Source organism: Bombina bombina, chromosome 7 (assembly GCF_027579735.1).
Source record: "Bombina bombina isolate aBomBom1 chromosome 7, aBomBom1.pri, whole genome shotgun sequence".
Taxonomy (NCBI): domain Eukaryota; kingdom Metazoa; phylum Chordata; class Amphibia; order Anura; family Bombinatoridae; genus Bombina; species Bombina bombina.
Genome location: NC_069505.1, coordinates 630,769,280 through 630,789,683, shown reverse-complemented (window position 1 = coordinate 630,789,683; position 20,404 = coordinate 630,769,280). Strand labels below are relative to the sequence as shown.

The following is a 20,404-nucleotide window of genomic DNA, read 5'->3' as shown; positions in this document are numbered from 1 at the left end:
TATACTGTACATATATAAATCATGTGTTCTGTATACGGCATATGATTACTGTTATATACTGTACATATATATATCATGTGTTCTGTATACAGCATATGATTACTGTTATATACTGTACCTATATATATCATGTGTTCTGTATACAGCATATGATAACTGTTATATACTGTACCTATATATATCATGTGCTCTGTATACAGCATATGATTACTGTTATATACTGTACATATATAAATACTGTGTTCTGTATACAGCATATGATTACTGTTATATACTGTACCTATATATATCATGTGTTCTGTATACAGCATGATTACTGTTATATACTGTACATATATAAATCATGTATTCTGTATACAGCACATGATTACTGTTATATACTGTACATATATAAATCATGTATTCTGTATACAGCATATGATTACTGTTATATACTGTACATATATAAATCATATGTTCTGTATACAGCATATGATAACTATTATATACTGTACATATATAAATCAAGTGTTCTGTATACAGCATATGATTACTGTTATATACTGTACATATATAAATCATGTATTCTGTATACAGCATATGATTACTGTTATATACTGTACATATATAAATCATGTATTCTGTATACAGCATATGATTACTGTTATATACTGTACATATATAAATCATGTGTTCTGTATACAGCACTTGATAACTATTATATACTGTGCATATATAAATCATGTATTCTGTATACAGCATATGATTACTGTTATATACTGTACATATATAAATCATGTATTCTGTATACAGCATATGATTACTGTTATATACTGTACATATATAAATCATGTGTTCTGTATACAGCATATGATTACTGTTATATAATGTACATATATAAATCATGTGTTCTGTATACAGCATATGATTACTGTTATATACTGTACATATATAAATCATGTGTTCTGTATACGGTACATGATAACTATTATATACTGTACATATATAAATCATGTGTTCTGTATACAGCATATGATTACTGTTATATATTGTACATATATAAATCATGTGTTCTGTATACGGCTTATGATTACTGTTATATACTGTACATATATAAATCATGTGTTCTGTATACGGCTTATGATTACTGTTATATACTGTACATATATAAATCATGTGTTCTGTATACGGCTTATGATTACTGTTATATACTGTACATATATAAATCATGTGTTCTGTATACAGCTTATGATTACTGTTATATACTGTACCTATATATATCATGTGTTCTGTATACAGCATATGATTACTGTTAAATACTGTACATATATAAATCATGTATTCTGTATACGGTACATGATAACTATTATATACTGTACATATATAAATCATGTGTTCTGTATACAGCATATGATTACTGTTATATACTGTACATATATAAATCATGTGTTCTGTATACAGCACTTGATAACTATTATATACTGTACATATATAAATCATGTGTTCTGTATACGGCTTATGATTACTGTTATATACTGTACATATATAAATCATGTGTTCTGTATACGGCTTATGATTACTGTTATATACTGTATATATATAAATCATGTGTTCTGTATACAGCTTATGATTACTGTTATATACTGTACCTATATATATCATGTGTTCTGTGTATAGCATATGATTACTGTTATATACTGTACATATATAAATCATGTATTCTGTATACGGCACTTGATTACTGTTATATACTGTACCTATATATATCATGTGTTCTGTATACAGCACTTTATATACTGTTATTTACTGTACATATATAAATCATGTGTTCTGTATACAGCACATGATTACTGTTATATACTGTACCTATATAAATCATGTGTTCTGTATACAGCATATGATTACTGTTATATACTGTACATATATATATCATGTGTTCTGTATACGGCATATGATTACTGTTATATACTGTACATATATAAATCATGTGTTCTGTATACAGCATATGATTACTGTTATATACTGTACATATATAAATCATGTATTCTGTATACAGCATATGATTACTGTTATATACTGTACATATATATATCATGTGTTCTGTATACCGCATATGATTACTGTTATATACTGTACATATATAAATCATGTGTTCTGTATACAGCATATGATTACTGTTATATACTGTACATATATAAATCATGTGTTCTGTATACAGCATATGATTACTGTTATATACTGTACATATATAAATCATGTATTCTGTATACAGCACATGATTACTGTTATATACTGTACATATATAAATCATGTATTCTGTATACAGCATATGATTACTGTTATATACTGTACATATATAAATCATGTGTTCTGTATACAGCACTTGATTACTATTATATAATGTACATATATAAATCATGTATTCTGTATACAGCATATGATTACTGTTATATACTGTACATATATAAATCATGTGTTCTGTATACAGCACTTGATTACTGTTATATATTGTACATATATAAATCATGTATTCTGTATACAGCATATGATTACTGTTATATACTGTACATATATAAATCATGTGTTCTGTATACAGCATATGATTACTGTTATAAACTGTACATCTATAAATCATGTGTTCTGTATACAGCATATGATTACTGTTATATACTGTACATATATAAATCATGTGTTCTGTATACAGCATATGATTACTGTTATATACTGTACATATATAAATCATGTGTTCTGTATACAGCATATGATTACTGTTATATACTGTACATATATAAATCATGTATTCTGTATACAGCACTTGATTACTATTATATACTGACTGTACATATATAAATCATGTGTGCTGTATACAGCATATGATTACTGTTATATACTGTACATATATAAATCATGTATTCTGTATACAGCACTTGATTACTATTATATACTGTACATATATATATCATGTGTTCTGTATACAGCACTTGATTACTGTTATATACTGACTGTACATATATAAATCATGTGTTCTGTATACAGCATATGATTACTGTTATATACTGTACATATATAAATCATGTGTTCTGTATACGGTACATGATAACTATTATATACTGTACATATATAAATCATGTGTTCTGAATACAGCATATGATTACTGTTATATACTGTACATATATAAATAATATATTCTGTATACAGCACATAACTATTATATACTGTACATATATAAATAATATATTCTGTATACAGCACATGATAACTATTATATTCTGTACATATATAAATAATATATTCTGTATACAGCACATGATAACTATTATATACTGACTGTACATATATAAATCATGTGTTCTGTATACAGCACATGATTACTGTTATATACTGTGCATATATAAATCATGTGTTCTGTATACAGCACATTATTACTGTTATATACTGTACATATAAAAATAATATATTCTGTATACAGCACATGATTACTGTTATATACTGTACATATATAAATAATATATTCTGTATACAGCACATGATAACTATTATATACTGGCTGTACATGTATAAATCATGTGTTCTGTATACAGCACATGATTACTGGTATATACTGTACATATATAAATCATGTGTTCTGTATACAGCATATGATTACTGTTATATACTGTACATATATAAATATATTCTGTATACCGCACATGATTTCTGTTATATACTGTACATATATAAATCATGTGTTCTGTATACAGCATTTGATTACTGTTATATACTGTACATATATAAATCATGTATTCTGTATACAGCTTATGATTACTGTTATATACTGTACATATATAAATCATGTGTTCTGTATACAGCACTTGATAACTGTTATATACTGTACATATATAAATCATGTGTTCTGTATACAGCACTTGATAACTGTTATATACTGTACATATATAAATCATGTATTCTGTATACAGCACTTGATAACTATTATATACTGACTGTACATATATGAATCATGTATTCTGTATACAGCACTTGATAACTGTTATATACTGTACATATATAAATCATGTATTCTGTATACGGCATATGATTACTGTTATATACTGTACATATATAAATCATGTATTCTGTATACAGCACTTGATAACTATTATATACTGTACATATATATATCATGTGTTCTGTATACAGCATATGATTACTGTTATATACTGTACATATATATATCATGTGTTCTGTATACAGCATATGATTACTGTTATATACTGTACATATATATATCATGTGTTCTGTATACAGCATATGATAACTATTATATACTGTACATATATAAATCATGTGTTCTGTATACAGCATATGATTACTGTTATATACTGTACATATATAAATGATGTGTTCTGTATACATCACTTGATTACTGTTATATACTGTACATATATAAATCATGTATTCTGTATACAGCATATGATTACTGTTATATACTGTACATATATAAATCATGTATTCTGTATACAGCATATGATTACTGTTATATACTGTACATATATAAATCATGTATTCTGTATACAGCATATGATTACTGTTATATACTGTACATATATAAATCATGTATTCTGTATACAGCACTTGATAACTGTTATATACTGTACATATATAAATCATGTGTTTTGTATACAGCACATGATTACTGTTATATACTGTACATATATAAATCATGTGTTTTGTATACAGCACATGATTACTGTTATATACTGTACATATATAAATCATGTGTTCTGTATACAGCACATGATTACTGTTATATTCTGTACATATATAAATCATGTATTCTGTATACAGCACATGATTACTGTTATATACTGTACATATATAAATCATGTGTTCTGTATATAGCACATGATTACTGTTATATACTGTACATATATAAATATATTCTATATACAGCACATGATTACTGTTATATACTGTACATATATAAATCATGTATTCTGTATACGACACTTGATAACTATATACTGTACATATATAAATCATGTATTCTGTATACGACACTTGATAACTATATACTGTACATATATAAATCATGTATTCTGTATATAGCACATGATTACTGTTATATACTGTACATATATAAATATATTCTGTATACAGCACATGATTACTGTTATATACTGTACATATATAAATCATGTATTCTGTATACGGTACTTGATAACTATATACTGTACATATATAAATCATGTATTCTGTATATTACTATTTTTTTTATTCCTCTACAATACCTTCTCATTTCCATCTCTCCACCTATCCTAGGTAACTGTCAATGGCCAATATATACTGGAATACAGGCACCGTATCCCTTATCAGAATATTCAGAACCTCCAAGTTACTGGGGATGTGGCTCTCTCTTGTATCACGTTCTCAGAATCATTGGTATGTACACAATTACATATGAATACTGGGGATGTGGCTCTCTGTTATCACGTTCTCAGAATCATTGGTATGTACACAATTACATATGAATACTGGGGATGTGGGCTGGGCATGAGTTCTTTAGTTGAAGTTCTAGTGATGTGTTCTCCAAAAAAATGCTGTAAGCAAACAGCAGTCTAGAAGAAGGAAAACTCACTGGAAACAAAACTAATGGTTTGATGATCTAATTCTCTCTTCTATGACAAGATTATCTTAGATGTCTTGTCAGTACTGTGAGTAGACATGTGCAATTTGTTTCTTTCCGAATCAAAATTTGGACAAAATTTCGGTGGTCAGAGATTCAAATGTATTCGATTCACCGAATCACCCTAGTAACGAAACGAAACTAATCTGAATAAATGTGTAACAAAATATCCGAATTAGTTCGGATTCATTCATTTTATTGGAATGGCCATGGCGCGATAGTCTGACTCTCTGGACTAATCACAATTCCTTTGCCATTTCATATTTAAAAACGAATAGAGATATATTACAATTGAATATAGTGAGATAGAACAGTTATATAATTCCCTTTGTGTTGGTTGAAACCATCTGAATCAATGTAACATAGCGAATTAATCTGAAAACAATAAAATTCCGAACTTCCAAATGCATCTGAAACGAATGACTGCTATATAACAAATCAATCCGAATGCAACAAAACAAAATTAAAAAATACCGAATCGATACGAAATAACATTTTCAGACATGCACAAGTCTAACTGTGAGGCTCCTCAAATCATTTTTGAAAGGCAAATGTTAGCATCATTGTTGTTTATCTAGCTATGTAGGTTCTAGAGGTGAAGGATTGACACCTACATTGTAATATAATGTCCAAAAAAAGCCTCCAAAGATTTAGCTCTATTGCTCTCCGTACCAGGGAGTTTTTGATCATCATGCCCTTAATGTCTTCAGTATCTAGTCTTTTATTTGTAATTTCTGTAAAGAAAAGAAAAAGTGGTTGCATCATTTTAAGTCTCGGTGGGATATTTGTCAGACTGTTAAGAACTGATTGGATTATAATTGTAGACGTCCACAAAGTTGTTTGAATTTAAATGTAGACCAAGGATGTCTAACCTAAAGGTCCACAATCAGTACTTCGAATTCATTGTATCTGATCCACCACATTTCAAAACCAAATAATGCATGTGTTTGAATCAAGGAAGAAGGCTTCAGCCATTTTGACAATATTTCCCTTCAAGATCCATTATGTATGTCCCTCCTTGCATGTTCCCAGGCATGGAATGACACCTGTGCAGGGCCAAATATTGTCATAAATGTACTTCTACATAAACAATCTTTACTTAAAGGGACAGTTTACTCAAAAATGTTCTCCCCTTTAATTTGTTCCCAATGATCCACTTTACCTGCTGGAGTGTATTAAATTGTTTACAAGTAGCTCCTTTACCCTTATATTGGCATTTGAAATTGTTAATTTAGCATGTGGTATCCCCACCTATTCTGAAAGTTTGTGGCCGCGCGTACCAGCTATAGATAAGCTTTGTAAACACAGCCAGCAGAAGAAATTACACTCCCAGTGTGATAAAGCAGAGATAAGGTAATACAATGTTGATTTTCCATTGTTCTCTCAAAGTACTGGTGATTGTTTTATGGACAGATATAAGATAAAGAAGCAGGTATATGTGCACAATGTGATACAGTAATGAGATCTGATTATACCTACAAGCTCAACCCATTTTATTAGGCTGTGGCTTCAAAACACAAAATCAGAGCTTTAATATATACAAATAAGCCTTAAAAAGCTAATTTTCATACATTTTTTACTCTGCAGTTGGTAAAAAAAGCAATTGTAAACACATTAAGGGCAAAACTATTTTACAGTATACTGTCCCTTTAAGCACAGTATATATTTCTGTTTTGATTAGAAGTTTTACTATAATTGGATCACAGCCTTCTAGCCTACAAAAAACGTTCAGCATTGTGACTCATGTGAAAAGGTTGGATATGATAGTTGTAGACTTATAATAAATCTAGATGTCATTCTCTTCTCTAGCTACGTAAAGAGTCATATATATATACAATAGATGACCTCATAACTCATCTAAATCTCCTTTACAAACAAAATTACAGGGTCAGACATTACCGCCTCCTCCAGCCTATAGCATCACCCCGAATTATGTGAGTATGCCCCATGACTGGTGGTAGAAACCTTTCTATAAATATCTTCTTTCTCAAACAAACACACGTGCTTTGCTACCTGTGAAGTATGTTACTAATCCCATGTATGGTATTTGAGGCAATATACTAATGATGTGATCTTCATAATAAACTCTAAAATTTACTAACGTTCTGACTACTGCAGATGGCACTAACTCATAGCATCTCACATGTGAACTGTATCATAGCTATTATTTTAATGTATTCATATTTATAACACAATGCTGTATTATAACCATAAAGCTTTGTTCTATTTTAGGTACACAATGTATCTTCACCTCCTGCATATTCCTATGCAGCACCAATGGTGAGCTGGTAAAATATTATATAATAAATGCAAAATCCCAGGGTACTATCAGTCAGAGACAAAATCATACTAGTACACACATTAGATAGATAGGAGATAGAAGGGTGGGTGGGCAGGCAGATATATAGAGGGACAGGGAGATAGATGGATAGATAGATAGATAGATAGATAGATAGATAGATAGATAGAGGGGCGGGTGGGCAGGCAGATATATAGATAGAGGGATGGATGGGCAGGTAGATGTATAGATAGAGGGATGGACAGGTAGGTAGATAAATAGGTAGATAAATAGGGGGTGGGCAGGCATACAGTGAGTATTGAAAAGAATCACCCCCTTGAAAATAATCACATTTTGTTGCTTTGCAGCCTGAAAGAGACAGACACAGTTTTTATTTATCCAGTTGTTATTACTTAGTGCAACTTTTAACATCCAAGTGAAAGATATAACACCAACATGTTAGGCAAAAATAAAGACAATTCAAAAACAGAATCACTGAGTTGCAAAAAGTATTACCCCCTCCTAAAATTACTTGTAAACTCAATTAGGTGTAGCTAATCACCTTCTCATCGGCACACACAAAGCCATTTTACCTTCAACTATGATCAGCTGTGGGCATATTGATTATCTCAGCATGAAAAGAGTTTTCCTGGAGCATCTCAGTCCCTGTTAGTGCAACTGAAGCAAACAATCAACTATGGGTGGCAAGGCACTGTCAAAAGATCTGCAAGATAATGTTGTGGACAGGCCAAAGTCAAGAGATGGATACAAGAAAATATCAAAGGTTTTATCAATGCCTAAAAGCACAGTGAAGTATATTATTAAGAAGTGGAAGGTATTTGGTACAACCCAGACCCTCTCTGGATCAGGACGTTGCTCCAAACTGGATGAAAGAGCAAGGAGGAAACTGGTCAGAGAGGCTACCAAGAGGCGCACAGCAACTCTGAAGCAGTTGCAGGAATTTATGACAAAGAGTAGTCATTGTGTGCATGTGACAACAATATCACAGATTTTCCACAAATGTGGCTTGCATGGGAGGGTTGGGGTTGCAAGAAAAATGACACTCCTCAAGAAAGATCACATGCAGTCATGACTGAGCTTTGCCATAACACACCTAGAAAATTCTGAGGCCACATGGAAAAAGGTGTTATGGTGAGATGAGACTAAAATTTAATTATTTGGCCTCAACACCAAATGATATGTCTGGAGGAAATCCATTACAGCTCACCATCCAAATAACACTATACCTACAGTAAAGCATGGAGGTGGAATGGGGTATTTCTCTGCAGCACGCACTGGAGCACTTGTCATGATAGAAGGAATAATGGATGGGGCAAAATACCATCAAATTCTTGAGGAAAATCTGCGGCCCTCTGCCAGGAAGTTGTCAATGTGAAGGTTTACCTTCGAACATGACAATGACCCAAAGCACACAGCAAAAATGACCACACAGTGGTTGAAGGAAAAAAAGGTGAATGTCCTTGCATGGCCTAGTCAGAGCCCAGACTTAAACCCCATTCAATATCTGTGGCAGGACTTGAAGATTGAAGTCCACAAATGGTCACCATCAAAAGTCACGGACCTGGAGCAGTTCTACAAAGAAGAGTGGGCAAATATTGCACAGTCTGGATGTGCACAGTTAGTAGAGACATTTCCCAACAGACTAAAGGCTGTAATTAAAGCAAAAGATGGTTCAACAAAATACTGACACAATGGGGTGATCCTTTTTCCAACTCAGTGATTCTGTTTTTGAATTGTCTTTATTTTTGCCTAACATGTTGGTGTTATGTCTCACTTGGATGTTATAAGTTGCACTGAGTAATTACAACTGGATAAACAAAAACTGTGTCTGACTTTATTTCAGGCTGCAAAGCAACAAAATGTGATTATTTTCAAGCGGGGGTGATTCTTTTCAATACCCACTGTATATATAGATAGACGGGCGGGTGGGCAGGAAGATATATAGATAGAGGGATGGGCGGGCTGGTAGATAGATGCATTGATGATATCACTTCCTGAAGCTATCTAGTATTCTACTAACCCGTTACCACCTTTTTTTTTAGGTTAAAAGTACAGTTGTGCAGCAGGTGTGTGCAGCCCCAAGGGTGAGTGTAACATTTACAGATGTTAATAAACAGCATTAAAAAGCTAATGAAGTGTTTTACATGACTGTTTATGTAGAGAGGAAGTAACAAAGCTGTATGTTTATGTATTGGTGATCAGAGAGCTGGAGATGTGGGTTAGCTCCTAGTCTCTAATCTTATCACCACCTCTTTGTTTTAGGTTCATCAAGCCTCTGGAAAAAAGGTATTAAGATGAACATTTGTGATTTTGTTTGTATAATCAATATGGGAAATCAAATCAATTCCCAAAGAGCTTTGCATGGCAGTGTGATTAACGTGTGATGGTAGCTGGAGAAAGGAGAAAATAATACCAAAGAAAGCAGACGTCTCATTGATTGTATTATTCCCTGAGGGCTAAAGAAGAAAAACGTTCTGGAAATGTTTATATATCCCAGACTGAGAGTAGAAAGTCCTACTAGAGTAGGCGAGGGCTCTAGAGAGTAAAAGTATCAATGACACTCAAGTGTAACCATAACAACTTAAAACAAAAATTTTCTTTCATTATTCAGACAGAAAATTCAATTTTAAACAAGTTTCTGATTTACTTCTATTATCAAATTTGCTTCATTTTCTTAGTATCCTTTGTTGAAAGAACAGTAATGCACTAATAGGAGCTAGCTGAACACACAAAGAGAGCCAATGACAAGCAGCATGTGTGTGCAGCTGTCAATCAGCAACTAGCTCCCAGTAGTGCACTACTGCTCCTGAGCCTGCCTGGATATGCATTTCAGCAAAGGATACCAAGGGAAGGAAGCAAATTAGGTAAAAGAATTCAATAGAAAGTTGTTTAAAATTTCATTCTCTATATGATGAGATAAGATACTACACAAGATGAGATACTTCAAAAGGGCTCAACCATGAGATAAAATACTTTACAAGGGCTCTAATGCAAGATGAGATATTTCCAAAGGACTCTAATACAAGATGAGATACTTTACAAGGACTCAACCATGAGATGAAATACTTTACAAGGACTTAACCATGAGATTAAATACTTTACAAGGGCTTAACCACAAAATGAGATACTTACCAAGTACTCTAACACAAGATAAGATACTTTACAAGGGCTTGACCACAAGATAATATACTTCACAAGGGCTCAACCACAAGATGAGATAATATACAAGGGTTCGAACACAAGATAAGAGAAACTGTACAAGGGCTCGAACACAAGATGATATACTTCACAAGAGCTTGACCATAAGATGAGATACTTTGCAAGGACTTAATCACAAGATGAGATACTTTGCAAGGACTCAAGCACAAATGAGATACTTCACAAGAACTTAACCACAAGTTGAGATACTTCACAAGACTTGACCACAAGATGATATACTTCACAAGGGCTCATCCACAAGATGAGATACTTCACAAGGACTCATCCACAAGATGACATACTTCACAAGGACTAAAGCACAAGATGACATACTTCACAAGGACTCGGCCACAAGATGAGATACTTCACAAGAACTCGACCACAAGATGAGATACTTCACAAGGACTCAACCACAAGATGAGATACTTCACAAGGACTTAAGCACAAGATAAGATACTTCACAAGGACTCAAGCACAAGATGAGATACTTCACAAGGACTCAAGCACAAGATGAGATACTTCACAAGGACTCAAGCACAAGATGAGATACTTCACAAGGACTCAAGCACAAGATGAGATACTTCACAAGGACTCAAGCACAAGATGAGATACTTCACAAGGACTCAAGCACAAGATGAGATACTTCACAAGGACTCAAGCACAAGATGAGATACTTCACAAGGACTCAAGCACAAGATCAGATACTTCACAAGGACTCAAGCACAAGATGAGATACTTCACAAGGACTCAAGCACAAGATGAGATACTTCACAAGGACTCAAGCACAAGATGAGATACTTCACAAGGACTCAAGCACAAGATGACATACTTCACAAGGACTCAAGCACAAGATGACATACTTCACAAGGACTCAAGCACAAGATGACATACTTCACAAGGACTCAAGCACAAGATGACATACTTCACAAGGACTCAAGCACAAGATGACATACTTCACAAGGACTCAAGCACAAGATGACATACTTCACAAGAACTCAAGCACAAGATGAGATACTTCACAAGGACTCAAGCACAAGATGGGATACTTCACAAGGACTCAAGCACAAGATGGGATACTTCACAAGGACTCAAGCACAAGATGAGATACTTCACAAGGACTCAAGCACAAGATGAGATACTTCACAAGGACTCAAGCACAAGATGACATACTTCACAAGGACTCAAGCACAAGATGGGATATTTTACAAGGACTTGAGCACAAGATGAGATACTTCACATGGGCTTTAACACAAGATGAGATAGATTATGAATGGCGTGCTAACTGTTGCGCGTGATCAAAAAAGGGGTACATTGCAGCTCTTTGTGAGTGTCGGAAGTAGCCCACCTATTACAGGTTGAAAGTTAACTCGATCGCTTGGAGCGCAATTTAATTTAATGCTAGTCAGGCTAGTGTGTCTTCAGAACTCTGGTTAACTGTTACAAGAGACAAAAAGGTGTCACAAAATACATCAAAAGTACAGATAAACTCATAATAATACTATCTAATAAAAAATATTTTCTTAAAAATTGCATAAAATAGTTATAAGGGCTCAATGATATGAGGTCCTAGGTGTTAGAAGAAAAAAAGGCCATGCAAAGGGCTTTAACATAGAGATACATACATATTAGTCTAAATATGTACTGTATGTGTGTGTATATTTATATGCGTGTATTTACAGACATATATTCACATATTAATACATAAATACATATTAGTCTAAATATGTACTGTATGTGTGTGTGTATTTATATGCGTGTATTTACAGACATATATTCACAGATTAATACATAAATACATATTAGTCTAAATATGTACTGTATGTGTGTGTATATTTATATGCGTGTATTTACAGACATATATTTACATATTAATACATAAATACATATTAGTCTAAATATGTACTGTATGTGTGTGTATATTTATATGCGTGTATTTACAGACATATATTCACATATTAATACATAAATACATATTAGTCTAAATATGTACTGTATGTGTGTGTATATTTATATGCGTGTATTTACAGACATATATTCACATATTAATACATAAATACATATTAGTCTAAATATGTACTGTATGCGTGTGTATATTTATATGCATGTATTTACAGACATATATTCACATATTAATACATAAATACATATGTTTATATATATATAGATTATAGTGCATTGGAGCCCTTTGCAGTCAAGTAAATGAAAACATGTAAACATATTTATGCTATATTCATATATAATAAAATGTTTATGTGTTTACTGTAAATATTTCACATTTTAATGTTCTGCACATAGCAGAATATGTTCCAAGTATTTCTAAATAGATATTCCTATATATATCTGTATATACGGAGTGTGTGTATGTATATGTATATGTATATATATATATATGTATATGTATAATTCCAGGCCGAGTATGGCACTCACGAATCTTTGACTGGGGTGCTGCAGCAGGCAAAGCATACACAACAAAAAGAAACTGTAATCTGTGAAAAAAATCACAAAAAGAGGGCGCCTCCTAGTGCAACTCTGTGCGAAAGGTTGTAAACACAGGTCAGGTATATAATGTAATACCCACAAAATGAGCAGCACCCATGTGCTAAATGATGCAGGCTGGGGAATTAACAGTGACCCAGCTACATTGATCCTGCAGCAGGATACTGGGTCCAGGTACTCCAGAGAATAAGCAAAGCTCAGGCTTCCAAAGAGTAGTAAAATATGATTTATTTAAAAGTGAGGATATATGCAATATATCCAAACCATAGAAATAACAACAACAAATGTTTAAAAACAGTTGCAAGGGTTGTAGGTGGGGTGAGTTGTTTTATTTTGTTATAAAAAGCCAGAGCTTCCATTGTTAAGACAGATGCCTGATGAAACAGCCAGTCTGGCTGTGAAACGCGTTGCAACTGTTAAACATTTGTTGTTGTTATTTCTATGGTTTGGATATATTGCATATATCCTCACTTTTAAATAAATCATATTAACTACTCTTTGGAAGCCTGAACTTTGCTTATTCTCTGGAGTACCTGGACCCAACATCCTGCTGCAGGATCAGTGTAGCTGGGTCACTGTTAATTCCCCAGCCTGCATCATTTAGCACATGGGTGCTGCTCATTTTGTGAGTATTACATTATCTTCTTGACCTGTGTTTACAACCTTTCGCACAGAATTGCACTAGGAGGCGCCCTCTTTTTGTGATTTATTTCACAGATTAGTTTCATTTTCTGGTTTCACGAGAGGAGCTGCCTACCACATTGGAGGATTTATTCAGATGAACTTTTACCAGAAGTATCTTACTGGACCTCATTTACACTGGACTCTCTTTGATTAGATTTCCACATTGGGACTCAGCTAAATTTATCAATATAGTATGATGTATAATTAATATCTAACTACTGTACGGTTATTATATATTATCAGCCAATATATTATATTGCTATACCAACTGAATTTAGACTGAGACATTGTTAATTGGATCATATATTTTTACACTTCTTCTTATAATAGTCCAAATTATTATTAAGAATTTGCACTTATAGTTATTTTTCAAATATTTATTTTGCTCCCATTTTTTAAGTAGGGTACCTATCAGTTTTGGCTTACTTGTTGAGGCATAAGGCCTCGGTTGATACACTCAGATTTTGTTTTGTCTTTAGCGCCCCCTATGGTTGCACACTTTAGGTGGTAGCAACAAATTGGTCACAACAAAAAGAAGCAGTCACTCACCGGTATTTAAATAAAGGATATCTTTTAATTCCACAAGGTGTGATGTTTCGGAGTATTACCCCCTATAAAGGTAATGTCTGAGGAAGGGGGTAATATACTCCGAAACATCACACCTTGTGGGATTAAAAAATATCCTTTATTTAAATACCGGTGAGTAACTGCTTCTTTTTGTTGTGTGTGTGTGTGTATATATATGTAATATGTATGTATGTATGTATATGTATATATATATATATATATATATATATATATATATATATATATATAAATATATATACACACTCATATGTATGTAGATATTTTTACAAAAAAAAACTTTAGATATATCTAGTCAGGTTATGGCACTTGAGAAAATGCAATCGGGTTAGCTTGCAATTAGGGTGTTTTCCAGTTTTGCTCTCCATTGACTTCTGTAGGGGAAACCCGTTAACGCAGTCGTGATATTCCAACTTCTGTTTTTAAACGTAAGTGCGCATGCAAAATCTTTTTACTTTTAATGCGCGCGCTACATGACGCACGCAAAATCTTACTTCTAGTACAGTTAATGCATGAGCATTAGTGTTAAATAACGCTACACTTGTAATTTAGCCATATATGTTACTGGCAGGAATGGTTTCCTGTTTGGTGGGCGATTTATCTCCAGACAATATACTGTACTAGTAATGTTCTGAAGGTGCATTTCAGATGCTGTTAACCTTGAGATTGGAACTTGTTCTGCGCATCAAGAAGACAACAGTTACAATATAGACAGAGCCATTAGCTGATCTCCCATTAGAATCTGTGACAAGGGTCCAAATGTCAATACATTCTTCGATTGTTGAGTTGCGATGTTGCTGAAAGTTTTTTTTATATAAATTTCATGAGGGAGTTTGATTGAATCTAGACCATTGTTGCACATAGAGAAAGGTAAAATTAAGATATATTATTGGGAAAGCAGAAGAAAGCTAAACTGGTAGAAATGGTGAGGAAGAGGTTGAGAGTCAAGGGAAACAAGGAAGATACGGATGGGGACAAAATAAATGTGAATATTGAGAAGGTGACAAAAGCTTTAGATGTCATCAATAAAACTGCTCTGTGCCCTAATAATCCTCTGGTGAAAATAAATAAATATTACTTTTAATATCAGTACACATTAAGTATTTGTATTATTAACACAAACTTCTACCATTATTAAATGTTGGTGTGATTCAAAAATATTGTTTTGGAGGAATATTGAAAGATATTGACTAATTCTTCACATGTATAATTTTTGTCTTACAGACAAATAGTGGACCAGTATCTATACACAATCCAGTATGTATAAACTTCCATTGTTTTTACTAGCACATTCCCTGCGCTCACACGTCTCTCAATATGTTACTCCTGCCTACCTTCTATGTATGTCCCCTGTCCCTTCTCCATTCTCTCATGACCCACTCTCTTCCTTCTCATTATTCTCTGTCCTCCATCTTTCTGTATCAATAGCCCCTATCATGTATAAGCAATATTCTGAATCAGACTAACAAAACCAAATGTTAAAGGGACATAATAGTTGCAAATTTTACCCACAAAAGCAAAACCAATCACTCATCCAATCAGCAGTGCTAGTTGAACATCTGAGTCGTGAGACAAGCAATGCTGATTGGATGAACGTTGAGATCCAGTTGGGACCAGCAGTGCATCACAAAGCTCAAACAGCACTTCTACTGTGTGTTTAACCTCCACAACAGGGGTTAATAGTCATAAACTTACATGCTTTAATGGATCCGAGCATGTCATTTTTTGCCTGTTTTGGCCTTTTAAGACAGTCAAAGTTTTCAATGCCTCATAGTCTTTCAACCTCTGTACTGTTGGACTCCATAAGCTTCACACTTGTTTCAGATCAATATGATCCTCCAATGTCAGGATGCCAGCAACAATGTTTCCTTTACAAGTAACCAAAGGCAGAACCAGGGGCGTAGCTCTCGCATTATCAGAAGGGAAGACCTCTCTCACAGTGTCTGTCTAAAGCCTTCAGAATCCATAAAGCTGCAATATCTATTGACATCAAAACATTATTATAAACCAATAAAAACAGATGAACGGTCCAAAAAACCCATAAATCAATTCAGTCCTGTTTAATACTAATGAGTAATCATCAGCAGGAGCTAAATATTATTATTTATCAATTGTTTCACTGTTGATTTAATTTTATTGGATTACATTAAACCGTTTTTTATCCACTTCATATTTTATAAACTCTCTTCTGCATTCTCCTCTTTCACTTCTCCATTCTCTTTCTCACTGTTACTTTCAAGCTCTCCTCTTAAGGGGGCAGTGGGCATTACTAGAAAGTTTACAGCAATACACTGTCACTAACAAATATCTACAATATCTCCTTAACTAGTGCTTAAATCTGCCACCCCCCAAACCTGTTATTACTTGTGTACTGTGCAGCTTAGTCTGTATGTGCAGCTTAGACTGTATGTGCAGCTTAGTCTGTATGTGCTCACCTCTTATGTGCAGCTTAGCCTTAATGTGCTCATCTCTAATGTGCAGCTTCGTCTTTATGTGCTCACCTCTAACGTGCAGCTTAATCTGTATGAGCTCATCTCCAAAGTGCAGCTTAGTCTTTATGTGCTCACCTCTTATGTGCAGCTTAGTCTTTATGTGCTCATCTCTTATATGCAGCTTAGTCTGTATGTGCTCATCTCTTATGTGCAGCTTAGTCTGTATGTGCTTACTTCTTATGTGCAGCTTCGTCTGTATGTGCTCACCTCTTATGTGCAGATAAGTCTTTATGTACTCATTTCTTATGTGCAGCTTAGTCTATATGAGCTCACATTTTATGTGCAGCTTAGTCTGTATGAGCTCACCTCTTATGTGCAGCTTAGTCTTTATGGGCTCATCTCTTATGTGCATCTTAGTATATTTGAGCTAATCTCTAATGTGCAGCTTAGTCTATATGAGCTCACATCTTATGTGCAGCTTAGTCTGTATGAGCTTGCCTCTTATGTGCAGCTTAGTCTATATGAGCTCACCTCTTATGTGTAGCTTAGTCTATATGAGCTCATCTCTTATGTGCAGTTTAGTCTATATGAGCTCACCTCTTATGTGCAGCTTAGTCTATATGAGCTCATCTCTTATGTGCAGCTTAGTCTATATGAGCTCACCTCTTATGTGTAGCTTAGTCTATATGAGCTCATCTCTTATGTGCAGTTTAGTCTATATGAGCTCACCTCTTATGTGCAGCTTAGTCTCTATGAGCTCATCTCTTATGTGCAGCTTAGTCTATATGTGCTCACCTCTTATGTGCAGCTTAGTCTTTATGGGCTCATCTCTTATGTGCAGCTTAGTCTATTTGAGCTCATCTCTAATGTGCAGCTTAGTCTGTATGAGCTCGCCTCTTATGTGCAGCTTAGTCTGTATGAGCTCATCTCTTATGTGCAGCTTAGTCTATATGAGCTCACCTCTTATGTGTAGCTTAGTCTATATGAGCTCATCTCTAATATGCCGATTAGTCTGTATGAGCTCACATCTTATGTGCAGCTTAGTCTGTATGAGCTCGCCTCTTATGTGCAGCTTAGTCTATATGAGCTCATCTCTTATGTGCAGCTTAGTCTATATGAGCTCATCTCTAATGTGCAGCTTAATCTATATGAGCTCACCTCTTATGTGCAGCTTAGTCTGTATGAGCTTACCTCTTATGTGCAGCTTAGTCTATATGTGCTCATCTCTAATATGCAGCTTAGTCTATATGAGCTCATCTCTCATATGCAGCTTAGTCCATATGAGCTCATCTCTAATGTGCAGCTTAGTATATATGTGCTCATCTCTAATATGCAGCTTAGTCTGTATGAGCTAATTTCTTATGTGCAGCTTAGTCTGTATGAGCTCACCTCTTATGTGCAGCTTAGTTTATATGAGCTCATCTCTAATATGCAGCTTAGTCTATATGTGCTCATCTCTAATATGCTGCTTAGTCTATATGAGCTCATCTCTAATATGCAGATTAGTCTATATGAGCTCATCTCTAATGTGCAGCTTAGTCTGTATGAGCTCGCCTCTTATGTGCAGCTTAGTCTGTATGAGCTCATCTCTTATGTGCAGCTTAGTTTATATGAGCTCACCTCTTATGTGTAGCTTAGTCTATATGAGCTCATCTCTAATATGCAGATTAGTCTGTATGAGCTCACATCTTATGTGCAGCTTAGTCTGTATGAGCTTGCCTCTTATGTGCAGCTTAGTCTATATGAGCTCATCTCTTATGTGCAGCTTAGTCTATATGAGTTCATCTCTAATGTGCAGCTTAGTCTATATGAGCTCACCTCTTATGTGCAGCTTAGTCTGTATGAGCTTACCTCTTATGTGCAGCTTAGTCTATATGTGCTCATCTCTAATATGCAGCTTAGTCTATATGAGCTCATCTCTAATATGCAGCTTAGTCTATATGAGCTCATCTCTAATGTGCAGCTTAGTATATATGTGCTCATCTCTAATATGCAGCTTAGTCTGTATGAGCTCATTTTTTATGTGCAGCTTAGTCTGTATGAGCTCACATTTTATGTGCAGCTTAGTCTGTATGAGCTCACCTCTTATGTGCAGCTTAGTTTATATGAGCTCATCTCTAATATGCAGCTTAGTCTATATGTTTTCTTATCTCTAATATGCAGATTAGTCTATATGAGCTCATCTCTAATGTGCAGCTTAGTTTATATGAGCTTGTCTCTAATATGCAGCTTAGTCTGTATGAGCTCATCTCTAATATGCAGCTTAGTCTGTATGAGCTCATCTCTAATGTGCAGCTTAGTCTGTATGAGCTCATTTCTTATGTGCAGCTTAGTCTATATGAGCTCATCTCTAATATGCAGCTTAGTCTGTATGAGCTCATCTCTAATATGCAGCTTAGTCTGTATGAGCTCATCTCTAAAATGCAGCTTAGTCTGTATGAGCTCATCTCTAATGTGCAGCTTAGTCTGTATGAGCTCATCTCTAATATGCAGCTTAGTCTGTATGAGCTCATCTCTTATGTGCAGCTTAGTCTGTATGAGCTCATCTCTAATATGCAGCTTAGTCTATATGAGCTCATCTCTAATATGCAGCTTAGTCTGTATGAGCTCATCTCTAATGTGCAGCTTAGTCTGTATGAGCTCATCTCTTATGTGCAGCTTAGTCTGTATGAGCTCATCTCTTATGTGCAGCTTAGTCTGTATGAGCTCATCTCTTATGTGCAGCTTAGTCTGTATGAGCTCATCTCTAATATGCAGCTTAGTCTATATGAGCTCATCTCTAATATGCAGCTTAGTCTGTATGAGCTCATCTCTAATATGCAGCTTAGTCTGTATGAGCTCATCTCTAATGTGCAGCTTAGTCTGTATGAGCTCATCTCTAATATGCAGCTTAGTCTGTATGAGCTCATCTCTAATATGCAGCTTAGTCTGTATGAGCTCATCTCTAATATGCAGCTTAGTCTGTATGAGATAATCTCTTATGTGCAGCTTAGTCTATATGAGCTCATCTCTAATATGCAGCTTAGTCTGTATGAGCTCATCTCTAATATGCAGCTTAGTCTGTATGAG

The 20,404-nt window shown here is 34.2% G+C and overlaps 1 protein-coding gene across 3 annotated transcripts in view; it reads left to right on the top strand.

Annotated features, from left to right (window-relative positions):
• Positions 1-20,404, top strand: part of LOC128635662 (galectin-9) — a 71,034-nt gene that overhangs the window by 37,712 nt on the left and 12,918 nt on the right. Inside the window, exons 4-9 of one of the 3 annotated variants that reach the window (XM_053688763.1) lie at positions 5,278-5,397; positions 7,528-7,575; positions 7,874-7,921; positions 9,983-10,006; positions 10,203-10,226; positions 16,128-16,160. In XM_053688763.1, coding sequence (XP_053544738.1) covers positions 5,278-5,397; positions 7,528-7,575; positions 7,874-7,921; positions 9,983-10,006; positions 10,203-10,226; positions 16,128-16,160 — 297 coding nt within the window. Of the gene's footprint in view, positions 1-5,277; positions 5,398-7,527; positions 7,576-7,873; positions 7,922-9,982; positions 10,025-10,202; positions 10,227-16,127; positions 16,161-20,404 lie in introns of all 3 variants that reach the window. The other 2 variants (XM_053688762.1, XM_053688764.1) reach the window with 2 other exon arrangements.